General features: G+C 38.3%; 1 protein-coding gene across 4 annotated transcripts in view; it reads left to right on the forward strand.

Moving 5' to 3' along the window:
- LOC106050994 (phosphatidylserine decarboxylase proenzyme, mitochondrial-like) overlaps nt 1–13,860 on the forward strand; it is a 34,838-nt gene that overhangs the window by 4,615 nt on the left and 16,363 nt on the right. The window contains exons 1-2 of one of the 4 annotated variants that reach the window (XM_056006018.1): nt 1,750–1,978; nt 9,551–10,028. The exons of 1 other annotated variant lie outside the window; for it this stretch is intronic. In XM_056006018.1, coding sequence (XP_055861993.1) covers nt 9,654–10,028 — 375 coding nt within the window. In that variant the 5' untranslated portion in view covers nt 1,750–1,978; nt 9,551–9,653. Of the gene's footprint in view, nt 1–1,749; nt 1,979–9,550; nt 10,029–13,860 lie in introns of those variants that run through there. 2 more of the 4 variants (XM_056006019.1, XM_056006020.1) reach the window with 2 other exon arrangements.

Raw genomic sequence — 13,860 nt, forward strand, 5'->3', positions numbered from 1 at the left:
TTCCCCATTTGCTTCTATGACCATTACATAATCCACACATTGAAACTTTTCCACAGGCATAGAAACGGGAACTCCTTGACATAAAGCTCGCTGTTTGTATTATTATTGTTATTTGGCGTTTTCATTGGAGGTTGTAGCGAAACCGACCAGTCCCAGTAACTAGGTCACAGCGGGCTGGAAATGAATGGCCTCTTTACATTGGGCGACCTGGATAAGGTGATTCCCATTTGCTTTCCGTTCTGTTTGCGTGTGTGCATGGCGCTAAGTTAGTACGGAAGCCCACTTGTATCAGAGTATATATAAAAATTGTTAAATGTAAGAGAGGCAACTTATTTGAATAAATGAGTTCTTTTAATAAAAAAGCTAATTTGCTTATTCAGTAAATGCTATTAAAATCGTGTATTTAATTTTCATTGGCTTGAATTATACATAACCAGTATTGTAAGTTTATTGACTATGCAGTATGACCTATCTTTTTTTCCCCCAGTTCAGGACGTACCGGTATAGGGAATGGGGTTTGGCAATATGAAAAGGATGTATGGTTTAGAGCAGGGGTGGGTAATCTTATTCTATCGAGGGCCGCATGTGGCCCGCGGGCCGTAATTTGCCCACCCCTGGTTTATAGTGTTACAAATAATCAGCTATAAATATTGCTAGTCAAAATATTGATTGTTGCTTTTCCCTTTTTGAATATAAAAGATGAATAGCAAAGGTAGACCACATCCGAAATGAAGCAAAAGTCTAAATGATCTGCAATGACCTATATGTAGTTCATAATATTCTACTATTATCTTATCTTATCTTATATAATACAGACGTTACTTCAAAAAAGAAGATGATTACGTCCTACGCGTCATGCATTTAGTCATGCATATTAACCAATGACTTAAATTCTGCCAAGTCACTGGTTTTCCTGGCTAGCTCAGGCAACCCATTCCATGCTCTAATAGCACTAGGGAAGAAGGAGTATTTGTACAAATTTGTCCTAGCATATGGGACGAGGAATGTGCCTTTAATTATCCCGTTATGTCAGACGCTTATGGTTGGGCGTGAATCGGAAATAAAAATGAAGAGCTAAATTAAAACGAAAAAGAAAATGCTGTTTAAAAATAAAAAAAAAATACATATATTAAATTTTGCGTGTTCTAATTCAGCAGTTAAAATTAAAAAGAGTCTCCCTCCATTTTTAACTGCCAGCACAACAAGAATTTAAAATACATTTTAAGTTTTTGTTGTTTGTATTTTAATTGTGGAATTGAAATCGTGAATAAATTATTTTAATTTAATGTTGTTTTTTTTTTCCTTGTTTTTCTTTATAGGCCCTATGTTACTATTGTTGACGAAATATTTTTAACCCATTTACATAAGTACACACTTCTCTTTATTGGGCTATAAATATCTCTTCTGTGCTAATCAATTTGATGTTAAATGTACTTTATACTTCGTTATTAAGCGCTCTTTTAAAAAAAAAAATCGCATTATTGTCATTTGACTACAGTTTTTTTTGCTTTTTTTTTTTTTAAATTATTATCATTGGCTCTTTCTTTGTAGTCAAAAAATGGTTTAAAGGCACGGGTCAAAAACTGAAATAAATAATTTCAAGCATTTATTTAACATACTTAGAGCAACCTGTTAAATGATGTGTGTTTATATAGCTTCGTTTTGCACTATCATTTTGTCGAAGAAATATAAATTATGACTCTTTCGTGTTTCCGTACTCAAGGGAAGTAATTCGAAATATTAATGGAATCGATAATAGAGAAAATACCACCGGCTTGTCGAGGGCAGGGTTACTCACTCTCATGCTAAAAGATCTAAAAATCCATAGCTACTTATAATAATATCGAGATATTCGGGATTGTGTTTATTTCTTGGACCTATCCGTTGTGAATATTCTGAAGGATACTTAGATCTAGATCTTTGTAGATAACGAAGATAACGATTAGTGGATAGGTCTAGCTCTGTTAGGGAATTTCAGGTCTGTTTATATAGTCCTAGCCTAGTCTCCCCAAAATGAAAAGGGGGTTTGGTTTTGATGTTTGTTCACTGGAGTCATTATTTTTTAATAAATGTGCATTTAGACTTCATCTAGATCTAGAGTCTAATATTTCTACAGTTATTTTAATATTTTCTGCATATATGTAAATTAAGATCGAATATATTAACATAGACTTATCATTATAATGAATAAATGCTTTTCAAATCTAAATGTAGATATATATTGACTCTAGTAACTAGTTTCTAGAATCTATAAGTATAAGTATATCTAGGTCTAGATCATGACTAGATCTTAACAATCTTCCTAGATCTGGATCTAGATCAATATATTTTTAGTAGATATTAGGTTTTAAATCTAGTTTCTAGGTCTATTTGCTTCTGATTCGTTGCTACAACTCCGAGCCGACGTGTTAAAATCGTGACTGAGATGATTAAACTCATTATAGATCTAGATCGTAATTATAATTATATCTAGATTTAGATTTATGTACACAGTCTGCAATGTTTACAGTAAGATCTAAAAATTAACACTGAGTTGAATTGGGCAGATTTCCGTGAGATGTTCCCTGATACCGGAGAAGCAAATACTAACAATTTAAGTCTGCTTGTAGATTCTAAAAATGTAATCTAGAACTTAAGTCTCTGATCAATTAAAATTTGATTTTGTTTCCGGGGGGTCCAGGAGCTTCCTTCCCGTCCTCTAACAGTTAAGTGATTGCTCGAGGTGGGCACATCGAGGTGGATCCTAAAACTGATTAAGACGCTCCCTAATTACTACATTTGTCTACATCTAGCTTTTTTTTTTTTTCGCAACTTCACGACAAAATTAAAATTAGTTTCTACTGGATCTAATTCATTCTCTTGTTTAAATCTATATTATGCACTATCTCATTCGTAAACACTGGAAAATATGAATAGATTATTTATCAGTTTTGTTGTTGTTGTTTTTTTTTTGGTTTAAACGTTTGGAAGATGAAAATTTCTTGCAGGACGGTAGGGAATGGCAGCGGGCAAGGCTCGAACTCGGCACCATCGTGTCATGATCGTGATGTCTGTAGTACATACCACACGACCAAGCAGAAATTTATGATGATATTTACTAAAATGATAACAATAATTCAGACATTTCATTGCAATCATAGCAAAATTTCATATTTTAATCATTACAAATGAAACATTTTAAAATGTTTGACATGTTTCGGATGTTCCTTCAGTTTCTGAAAATAATTACATCCAAATCTCCCGCAGGACCAAGGGGATGGCAGCGGGCAGAGTTCAAACCCAGTACCTTCGATAACACCGATCGCGTACCACACGACCATCCATTTCAAAATATATATAGAAATTTAAAAAAAAAACAGTAAAAAGAATCAAATCACATAATTCATCTTATTATTATTTGTTTACTTTTTAGTTGACCTTGATAATATACACCATAAGCACAATAAAGATTATAGACACTTTAGCCTTAGGTCCTGAGTCTAACTTTGTTGACCCTTTGTCTCTGCAATGCATTGAATGAAACGATGTATTATAAATGTGCTGCTATTCAAGCCACGCAAGTATCATCACTCGTTCTGTTTCGCTTCCGTCAGTTAACGGTTCTAGGTCACGAGTATAATAGTAATGACCTCTGGGCAGCAGTGTCGTTGTTGACACTGTGCTCGTGACATTCAAGTGTGTAGACGGCTGTGTGTCGCGTGTTCAGTGTGTCTCCCGTGCTATTGATTTACCGTGTGTGCACATTGTCCTGGCACTTCTACTAGTTAATGTCTATCCACACTTTTCCTGCTGTGGGCTCTTTTGCAGACTGTGCTAAGGGAAAATAATGTGCTGTAATACATGCGCTCAGATTAAAAATATAGCAGCAACCAAAAGTACGTTAGTAATGCCCATCGAAAAGCATGCAGTTCGGTCCTACTGTGTTGTGACATCAATGGGAATCTGGTATGGGATGGAATTTCTCTGGTAGCCAGGTCTAGAACAGCGGTTCTCAACCTCTTCAGGTCGGCGACCCCTTTTTACGATTCTCCACTATGTGGCGAACCCCCAACCGTAAAAATCATAAGCCCATAATGTTATAAAACAGTTTACTATTTACTATTGTACTTCATATTCACCATTTTATGTTGCATACTTATGTGGATATTTAAAACAAACAAACAAAAAAACACATGACGTATTATATATTATATTATATTATTTTCATTGGTGTTAGGCGACCCCTGGAAAATCGTCATTCGACCCCCCTATGGGGTCGCGACCCACATGTTGAGAACCGCTGGTTTAGAGCTATCCGAAAATGTGGCATTAAAAATAATTCTTGTCTTAATGCATCTCTCTGTAAGGTATTTTAGAAATGCCTTTCTCAGCTCTAACATGGGGTTCGAGATTGTTGTATGTGCTAGATCAGTGATGCCCAGCCTAATTCGACCTGCGGGCCATTTCAATTTCCGACACTCGTGTTGCGGGCCACAAGACCGAAAAGATACACAAATGTAATGAAAAGGAGCTAAAACTATTTTATTAGAAACCCGTGGATCTAGTACTTACATTAATTAGTGAGATGTTTCATTTATCTTTTTTTCTACCCTTCGGGAAAAAAGGGCTTCATTTCTCTACTTAAAATGTGAGCAACATTATATCTAGCTTAACCACCGACTCATTTTCTTAGTATCTCTTTTTGGCAACTGTTCAATCCTTCAATCTCTAGGTGTAGTTTAATAATATTTTATTCGCGGCTCAAATCAAGAATGCTATCATATTTTTTTTTTTAAACAGCCACACTTTCTTTTCAAATCAAATACATTGGCTCATTATCATTGTCCACAAAAAAAGTAAAGATAGGTTCACATTTCCTGTCAGATTATACATCTAGTCCCAGTTCATAAACACAATGTTAAAGGTCATGGTACCAATCCATCAGAGAAAAAGTTAGGGCCCTAACGTAGGTAGAAATAACTTTATCAACCTTTTTGGAGAGGGGATTTTCTACACTTTGTGCCGTCGTTTCGGCTGGCCGGATAGAACTATTTCGCGGGCCGGATCTGGCCCGCGGGCTGTGCTAGATGAAGGATGTTAACATTAATTGTATTCGCTATAAGTAACCAAGAAGGTGCTGGCAGCCTCAAGTGTTCAATTTCTGTTTGACACCAATGAGTCTTTTTTTTTCCCACTCAGTTCTTCATTACTTCAATACTATTTCTTTTTTAATTTAATGTTAGTTCTTTTTATTCTTGCGATTTGCATTGACCAGAACCAGATTCACCCAAGAAGTCACGCCACTGTCCGCTGTGTCCGCGTAGCAATGTTTTTTGTTTTTTTTTGTAGTATCTTTGCCCCATTACTCTGAGCATGACATGAGATTCTTTGCCTATTAAAGTCTACATTCATAGCGTGTTTGATTTGATCACTGCACTAGTCACAAACTTATCTGCTGTCCCCCACAGGGTTTGCATAAGATTCCGTATTATGAAACGTAAAATTGCTTCCAAAAATAAACTAAAGGTTAAAGTCCGAAGCGTTTCGTTGAAGTAGCAGTCATAGTGCTGTCTGAAGAGAGACGTCATTTCCGTGTGACACCACTTGGCGTGTGCCGGGAAGAGATACGACTTTAGAAGTTTGTTTTTAATTGCAACTCATTTTAGTTTCTCTTACATCGACACACGCACACAAAAAGATTCAATGACGATTTGTAATAATTTTTTTTGTTGATATGCTCAATTTGTGTGTGCATAGGAGTTTATTTCAATATTGGGGAGAGGGTGGGCGGGAAGTGGTGTATAATTAATATTGAGCCGAAGCATACAAATCATATCCTATCGTTACGATAGTTTAAAAAAACAACACCTGTAGAACAGGCTGACAAATGTATCTGTGCTAGCGCGGAGCCATATTTTTTTTTAAATAAATAAAAGCATTGGTTACATGTGCTTTTTTGGGGAATTTTTAGACTCAATGAGCATGATATCTTGTACAGTGTTTCTCAAAATTTTACTCTTGACGGACACCTTTAAAAAAAAGAAATTACATTCACCCAACACCCCCCTATTGTAAGCTAGGGTTCAGAGGAACGCCATACGCTCCTCTAGCGGGGTCTGGGGCGGAAATATTGCTTTTGGGCTGCAGATATAATTCTGTTAGATCACTTTACATCTTGTGGGAGTCGACCTTGCGGCATTCTGTGTCTAAGGTCGCACTATTCATCACAAATTAAGTCAAAGATAGTCTTGACCTCTGTGTGTCAAAAAATTAGTTTCCTGTTAATCAACCAATATGTAGCAAGCCCCCCCCCCCTCCTTTTTTTTTTGAGACACAAAAGTTCTCGACCGATCTGACACGAGAAATTAAAAAGTAAAAAATGAAAAATTCCCCAGATTATCATTACTTCTTCAAAGAAAAAAAAAAGCATTGAGTTTTGTCTTTTTTGCAGATTCCTTTCCAAAATGGCATGCATTCTCTAAGGCCCTGCTTAGAAAATGGAGCGACGTCTCTTAATTAGATAGTTTCATGTCTGAAATGCTAGTAAAATGTCATTTTGCTGGAATAATATAGAAATATGGATAAAAACAACAATGCAAATGCAACAGATTTTTTTTTCTATTCGTCTATTCAAAAATACATTGAATTTCTTGGCGTCTCCCTTGTTACATGGGCGCGGCACACAGTTTGAGAAACCCTGATTTATTTAGTCCATTAAAAGGCCACATAGAGCTACCTGCTTTCCCATAGGTCTAACATATTGTCTTTTCAACATCGCCGTCCGCCAGTCTGTTTAGCGAATTGTCCTTCTGATAATACAATTTATGGAATCTAATCCCTTGACTCTTAATGGAAAAATTTCCACCCAACGCCGTTGATTGTTTACCTTGAGATGGGCTTATTGACAGTGGAAAAGAAAGATAACCATTGGTGGAAATTTTTGCCTCGCGTTGATCTAAAAACAAACATTTAATAAGAGTTGTTGCCAGTATTTCATTATAAGATAATATTTTGACTGCTTATCTTCGGATAATCTCGGGGGTTTTTTTTGCTAATGTTATTAAGATCTTAGATACGATTACTACCGAGACTTGCCTTTCGCTGTTTGAAAGTATATAAAGATACTTTCATTTGTTTGTTTTAATGTCCATGTCCGACGCTAGCCAAATGAAATGTCGCCTGGAGATGACTTTAAGTTGTTCCTGACCTGGGTTGTGTTTTTGGTTTCCGGTGTGTCCATTTTTAAGAGCATGGCACTGTGCATCTCTCTTATGATCGCCGTGTTTCTGGTGTCAAGTGGCGATTGGATAATCTCTTGGGTATGGTATTATCTTTCATTTTGTATCATTAAATAGGCAAGGAGGCTGCGCTCCCGGAGGAGGACCAAGTTACGATGTAACAGGTGTTGTTCACCCCTTTTTCTATGCCCAGCGGTTGACGAGGGTTTCGTATGGCTAAGCACAACGATCAACTTGCTTAACTTTCCCCAGCAGGTCCATATGGAATCCCGAGTTCTTATTGATCATCTTCACCTGATTTCGAATTCGTGGCGAACCATTTCTGAATTGTTCTTCTATCGGAGTCGTGCACAGATTGATGTTTTGTTTGCATACGTTTCTGCATCTTATTAACATAAATTACTTTAGATTGTATAGAAAGTCTTAAGGGAACATCTTGTCATTATATTGCATTTCACACTCTCACACACCCTTACCCTTTCATTGTAGCTTAACCTTGGCTGGTAGTTGTCAATGAATTATGGCGTACACTGTTTCGAGATTTTTCGGTGTCATTTCACTAAAAAAAATTATCTCGACTTTGGCTGTCATGTCATTTTTTAGATGCCATTTATCATCGGCGTTAGGCATGTCGTAGATCAGTGATGAACTTGCAACCCTAAGTCAAGTGACACAGTGCTATCGCGACCCCCCCCCCCCTCGAAACTTGTGAAAACGTTGCGGAATCAGACCGCAGTGACTTGATTACGTTGGATTAGACTTTTTTTTTTTTTTTTTGAGGTGGTCTGGTCCGTGACATATGTGTCGGAGGTATATTTGGCTCCATGACTGAAAAGAATTGAGGACCAGTGTTGTAGATTTTATGTGTCATTTGTCAGTGGACCGGTTTTATCGTATCTAGATGTGTCTGTCCGTGTGTATAAGAAGCGACTGACAAATGTGGCCTGACATTTTGACGAAACAAACTTCTATAGGTTTTCCTGTGTGCATCACGTGCAGTTAGAAAAGGAAATTTGAGACGATACTTTTGGTGCTTGATGTCACATTGTTTGCTGGGTGTTACGATGAGATTGTGTTGATCAGGCAATGCGTATCTGATTTTCAATTCCGTATAGTTCTCCCTTTTTAAACAATTAATGAACACCCATGCAGTATCGTGATGCCGGAGATACAACTGTAAGGTATACATGCAAAACTGAGATCCTATTACAATAAATACAAAGCTTTTCTTCTGGAACTAGGAATCACTTTAATAATATACACACTCCATAGATGTACAACACAATGCAATTTAAACACATTACTACCGTCGTTTCAGTCCCCAGAACTACCTGTGCATTCTTTTAAATACCTTTTACCATCTCCTTTTCCCGCCATTTTTTAATTTATTTATCCAAGCGTCTCTCGTGCGCTTGTAATTTCCAACCACTCCTATGTCATTTTTAACTCTTTCTCTCCTAACTGACGATACCAGCGTTGATTCCACCAGAATGTGGTAAATAATTACGGAGAGAAAGAGTTAAATCAGGTTGTCAGCGTTCCGCCAAGACATTGCGATGCAAATATTCAACCAATGAAAGAATTAATAATTTGTTTTTTAAAATGGCCGCGTACGCTTCCGCTCCGTGGCATACGTAAGTTAGAGGAAGGGAGGGGAGGGAGACAATGTCTAGGATTGCATGCTAACACTCTTTAAAACCAATGCCCTAACCGAGACCACGTCGTTACAGAAGGCCTGTACACTGACCTGCGACGTCGCAACCTGAGGGCAGTTGAGACCAATAGCTCGTTGCCGGGTCATAACTTCAGGAAAGTGACGTGGCAACGAGCTATTGGTCTAAACTGCCCACAGGTTGCGACGTCTTAATGAGGCCTTCTGTAACCGTTGGTCTCGCCCTTACCCTTTGACTTTTAATTGTGCTATTTATTTAAAAAATAATAATAATTATATTTTTTATAGCATGCTCAGAGCGCTATGGTCTAATCTCATTTATGGACCCGTTGGGGGTGGGGGAGAAGGTTTTCCGTGCTGCCTTTACATGCTCAGTAAACAGCTCTGCTCGAGTCGGGTGTCGAACCTCGAGCTCCATTGATAAGTAGCCACGTTCAAGCGTACTTAGCCTTTCGACCACGCTTCCCAAATGCATAGTTTTTCACTAGGTTTAGTATAAATAAACTAACCTGGCTTGCTGCTTATTATTCTTAGTTGGCCCATATCTGACAACAGAGGACTTTAAATAATAATACGCGATTTATCCATTTCTTTCTTTATTCAGTTATCTCAACCGAAGCTTAGTAAGTTTAAATTTAGATTTTTCTTTATTTCCCAACAGCGGGCTTCTGTAATACTTATTTTCCCGGATATCGCAACGTTTGTGGTGCCATTATATAGATCTATTGCGACATAAACTTTTTGGCGACACTTGAACCGCTGCCATGGTAACCTCCACGCTAACCTCGTACGTGTACCAAGACCTGGAGCTGAGCAACACCATGCTGGTGACCATCCTCCTGGCGGCCGTCTTCCTCGGCGGCAAGCAGCCCACCAGGCAGGCCATGAGGCGCCTCCTGAACCCTGGCGACTTCTGGGGCAAGGTCTGGCTCTACTCGCCCCACCGCCAAGTCTGGTCCGGCATGAAGCGTGCCCTGCCCCCTGTGGTGTCCAGGAAGGTGCGGTCGGGCGTGAGGACGGCCAGTAAGATGATGCTGGGCAGGTCGGCGCTGAGGAAGCTGGCGCTGATTAAGTTCCTGAGGTACAAGCACAGCCAGAAGCACGGCCACCACGCGACCAAAGGGCGACACAATCGAACGGTAAGAGATTCTTGTAACGGTGTCGTCTCGTTTTCTCATCCACCATTTTTTTTTCTATTTTTATCCTTCTTCCTATTGTTTGTCAGAATAATAATATATATTTTTTTATGCATGAATCTTTGTAAGGTCACCGTTCAGTTATTTCTTTTTTGCATTTATTTTTGTTGGTTTGTTAATGTGTTGAACATTTCATTTTTCTTTTGGGTATTTTTTGTAAATACAATCTATGGCTCTTTTTTCCCTTGATCTTATAATTTGCTTATAAATAAATTTAAAAAAGATTCCCACCTGCCTAAGTCTGCCTTTTAAAGGACATGGCTTTAACTGAGTTCTTACAGTTGTTCTAGCGCCTAGCTGTGTGGCTTGATGAAGAAGATCATTGGTATACTGTATTAGCTTGTCCAGTAAAGACGTTTTCCTTATGTCCTTTCTGTATTGGCTATTTCGGTAAATCTTTGCGTAACGAAGAAATATGATGTTGTGCTTCTGCCTACATCAGTTTAAAGAATTTTTTTGGGGGATGTTTGTAATATGTAAACAGTACTGGTAAAGCGCATGGCTTCCGAGTTGGGCATCGTAGGCTCGAATCCTGGTGAAGATTGGTATTTTTTAAGTTTGGGATCTTTGGGTGCCTATGCGTCCACCCAGCTCTAATGGTTACCTGACATGAGTTGGGGAAAAGTAAAGGGTGGTTGATCGTTGTGCTGGCCACATGACACCCTCGTTAACCGTGGACCACAGAAAAAGACCTTTTTCATCATCCGCCCTATAGACTGCAGGTCTGAAAGGGGAACTTTACTTATTTATTTAGACATATATGAGAATATATTTCAATAGAGAAAATAGAATCTATATCCAAATTATTTTTAGTCTTTTATGTTAAAACTATGGGGGGGGGGGGCGTGATCGCTGAGTGGTCACGGGTTTGAATCTCGGTGATGACTGGAATTTTGAATTTCGGGATTTTTATGACGCCCCTGAGTCTTCCCAACTCCTGGCCTTAGTTGAGGAAAGTAAAAGGCAGGTGGTCGTTGTACTGGCCACATGACACCCAGGTTAACCTTTGGCTCAGTAAATATGATAATAATAATAATAATAATCTTCTTAACATCATCTGCCCTATAGATTGTAATGTGTGAAATGGGAACTTTATTTTTATATGAGTCTATACAAAGATAATGTCCGCTTGTATGGGGGGGGGGGGAAGAATTACTTTTTTTTTTATAAGTTCGGTAGTACTTTAATGCTGCACTTACCCAGTGCAAGCCTTTCATTGATAAAGTCAAGACCTAAATGTACAAATTTCTCAGTCATACGATAAAAGTAAGTCAAGGTATCATTTATTTTGTAGAGTCGTACGACTTAATGTGAAAGCATCTGACTCCTGGATTTGTCACGTTTAAGAAACGTAGTGGACCGTATCGCGTCAATGTGAACCTGCAGGCGCAGCGCAAATGTGTGACCCTGGTTCGTTCCCGGGACACTTTGGTGAATGACACTTGATGACCTAGATCATTAACATTACATCATCAACGTAACGGTGGTACTTAAATGCCTGCCCTTTACAGCTGTGGTAGGCTGGTAACAGAGCATTGTGGTCCTCCTCGGTGATAGGCAGTTGGAGAGGTTTAAAGCTACATTTCTTTCTTCTCCCCCTTTTTTTTTTAAACTTAAATCAGTGTTTCCCAAACTGTCTCCTTGGGGAACACTTCGCACATTTTGAGAATTATGCGTTAACACTTTGCTTATTTTTTAAAGAGAGGTTAATTCACGTGGTGGCCTACTGGTTAATTATTCCTCAAGTTCCTGGAACACCTAGTCAGGCCTTGCGGGAACACAGTTTGGGAAACACCGACTTGAATGTTTTGCTGGTAGTAGAAGCTAAGCTTCTATAGAGTACACGTCTGATGTAGAGTTAGAACCTATAGTCGATTAGTTACAACCTTTCCTAGAAGTGTTGCCATACAGTTATGGCCCTTGGCGGCTGAACTAAAAAAGAAAATTTTACTTTTAGTATTTGCTATTCCCTTATGAAATCACGAGTCAGTAACATCTCTAGCATGGTCTAAAAAAATGACCTTCACATTCAAAAGTCAAGGCCGCGTAAGGATACGAACTCGGCTCGGCCGTTTTTTCCTCTCGACTTCCAGGCGTTCTTTTCGTTGGTTCATATTGTGCTTGTGTCGGCGAAATTCGTATTAGGTCATTAGGTCACTTTTTATGACACCTGTACACGTTCCCCATACCTTTGTTCTTTTTTTTTTTTTTAGATAAAAATTATTTTCGCACGCACACATACACACAAAAGTGAAACGAGGCGTACATGTTACCAGACGTTCTTCTATTCAGTGTGCCGAATGGTCATTGTTTCACTTTTTTTGTTTTTTTTCGCCCCACCATTTTACGTCCAAAAGAGTCATTTGAAAGAAGTCTCTTAGTAAATTATAATGCAGCGTCAATCGTATGAAACCTTTCCTCATCGTGGAATAAAAATTAATAAAAATTATCTAATATATATACGTGAATGTAAGGTATGTGTAGGCGTGTATGTCCCGCTTAGAAATCAAAACCGTTTGGCATGTCTTGATCAAACTTGATATACTTGTTCCTTACATCATGGCAGAGACTGTAGTATACGTTTAATGTCCCTCCAGCAACCGGAGAGCTCTAAAAATAAATAAAAATAAATTAACTCCATGAAACAATGAAACTTTTTAATAAAGTAGATAAAACCCGTTTTCACAGTATTTTTATATGAATATGTCTGCTAAACTGTTAACTCTATTTTCATACTGTTTTTTTTCTTTTTTTTTTTTCGTGGCAAAATTTAAAAAAAAAATGTGAAGGGAACATTCACCATGTTTGACATAGATCTAAATTCAATCTAGTTGATCAGTAATACACAAACTAAGGCCCTCAGTCCGCGGGTCATATCAGCTAGTAGAAAAGCATCAGAAAATACAGCCAAAGAACAGGTACCCCGTGATTAGCTAGAAAACTTGATGTGTTAGATTGGTGGAAATGTGCATGTTTCTATTCAACGATTCTTACCTGCGATAGTTCAGTGTTTGAAAGCCTTTGTTTTTTAAATCCATTTAGATCTTTATTCTTTTCTTTTTCTTCTTTGTACTCCATCACACGTACACACTCACGGACATTTCAATGGCAAACTTTATTTAAAAAAGCAGGTTCGCTAATGCCAATATTAGAGGCTTTGAGAAACAAACCAAGCCTCTGCTACTAGGGGTATATATTTACACCGAATTGAGAAACGCTGCTCTTTGTTCGTTCTCGTTAGATTTCAGTTCAACTGATTATAGACCAGTCACAGCAGACTTCGGAGGACCCCGCCCTGTTCCCGACTTCATTAGTGCTTGCTTGATTCGCGCCATTGATTGGTCAGTTGTTACTCGGATTAGTTGGGAGTCTCAAACCTTTCGCGAAGACCTACACTTATAACCTCAATTTAATTTTTTTTCAAGTCTTTTAATGTTTGTTTTTTTTTCCACTACTTTCCAACCCCATTTGCTTCCACCCACTTGAACAAAGCTGACGATACGCCCCTGGGTTTCTGGTTAACGCACCCACGCCCTATCTAATGTCACCCATTCAATTCGATAAGAAGGTTTCTTTAGTGCAATAAGGAAGACGCCTCTGCGGTGCCAGGCCATGCGCCTGTCTTTTGTCTTCGGTGTTATTTCGTGTGAATGAAGGCCCCCACGTTTTTATCTAGTAGATCTATATAACTTGTCTTGGTCAATAAAATATTGTCATTGCCAACTTTTGGAGAGATGCTAATGTGATGAAAGAATGTTGAGTTTCAATCGAAATT

This window comes from Biomphalaria glabrata, chromosome 12 (assembly GCF_947242115.1).
Source record: "Biomphalaria glabrata chromosome 12, xgBioGlab47.1, whole genome shotgun sequence".
NCBI classification, from domain to species: domain Eukaryota; kingdom Metazoa; phylum Mollusca; class Gastropoda; family Planorbidae; genus Biomphalaria; species Biomphalaria glabrata.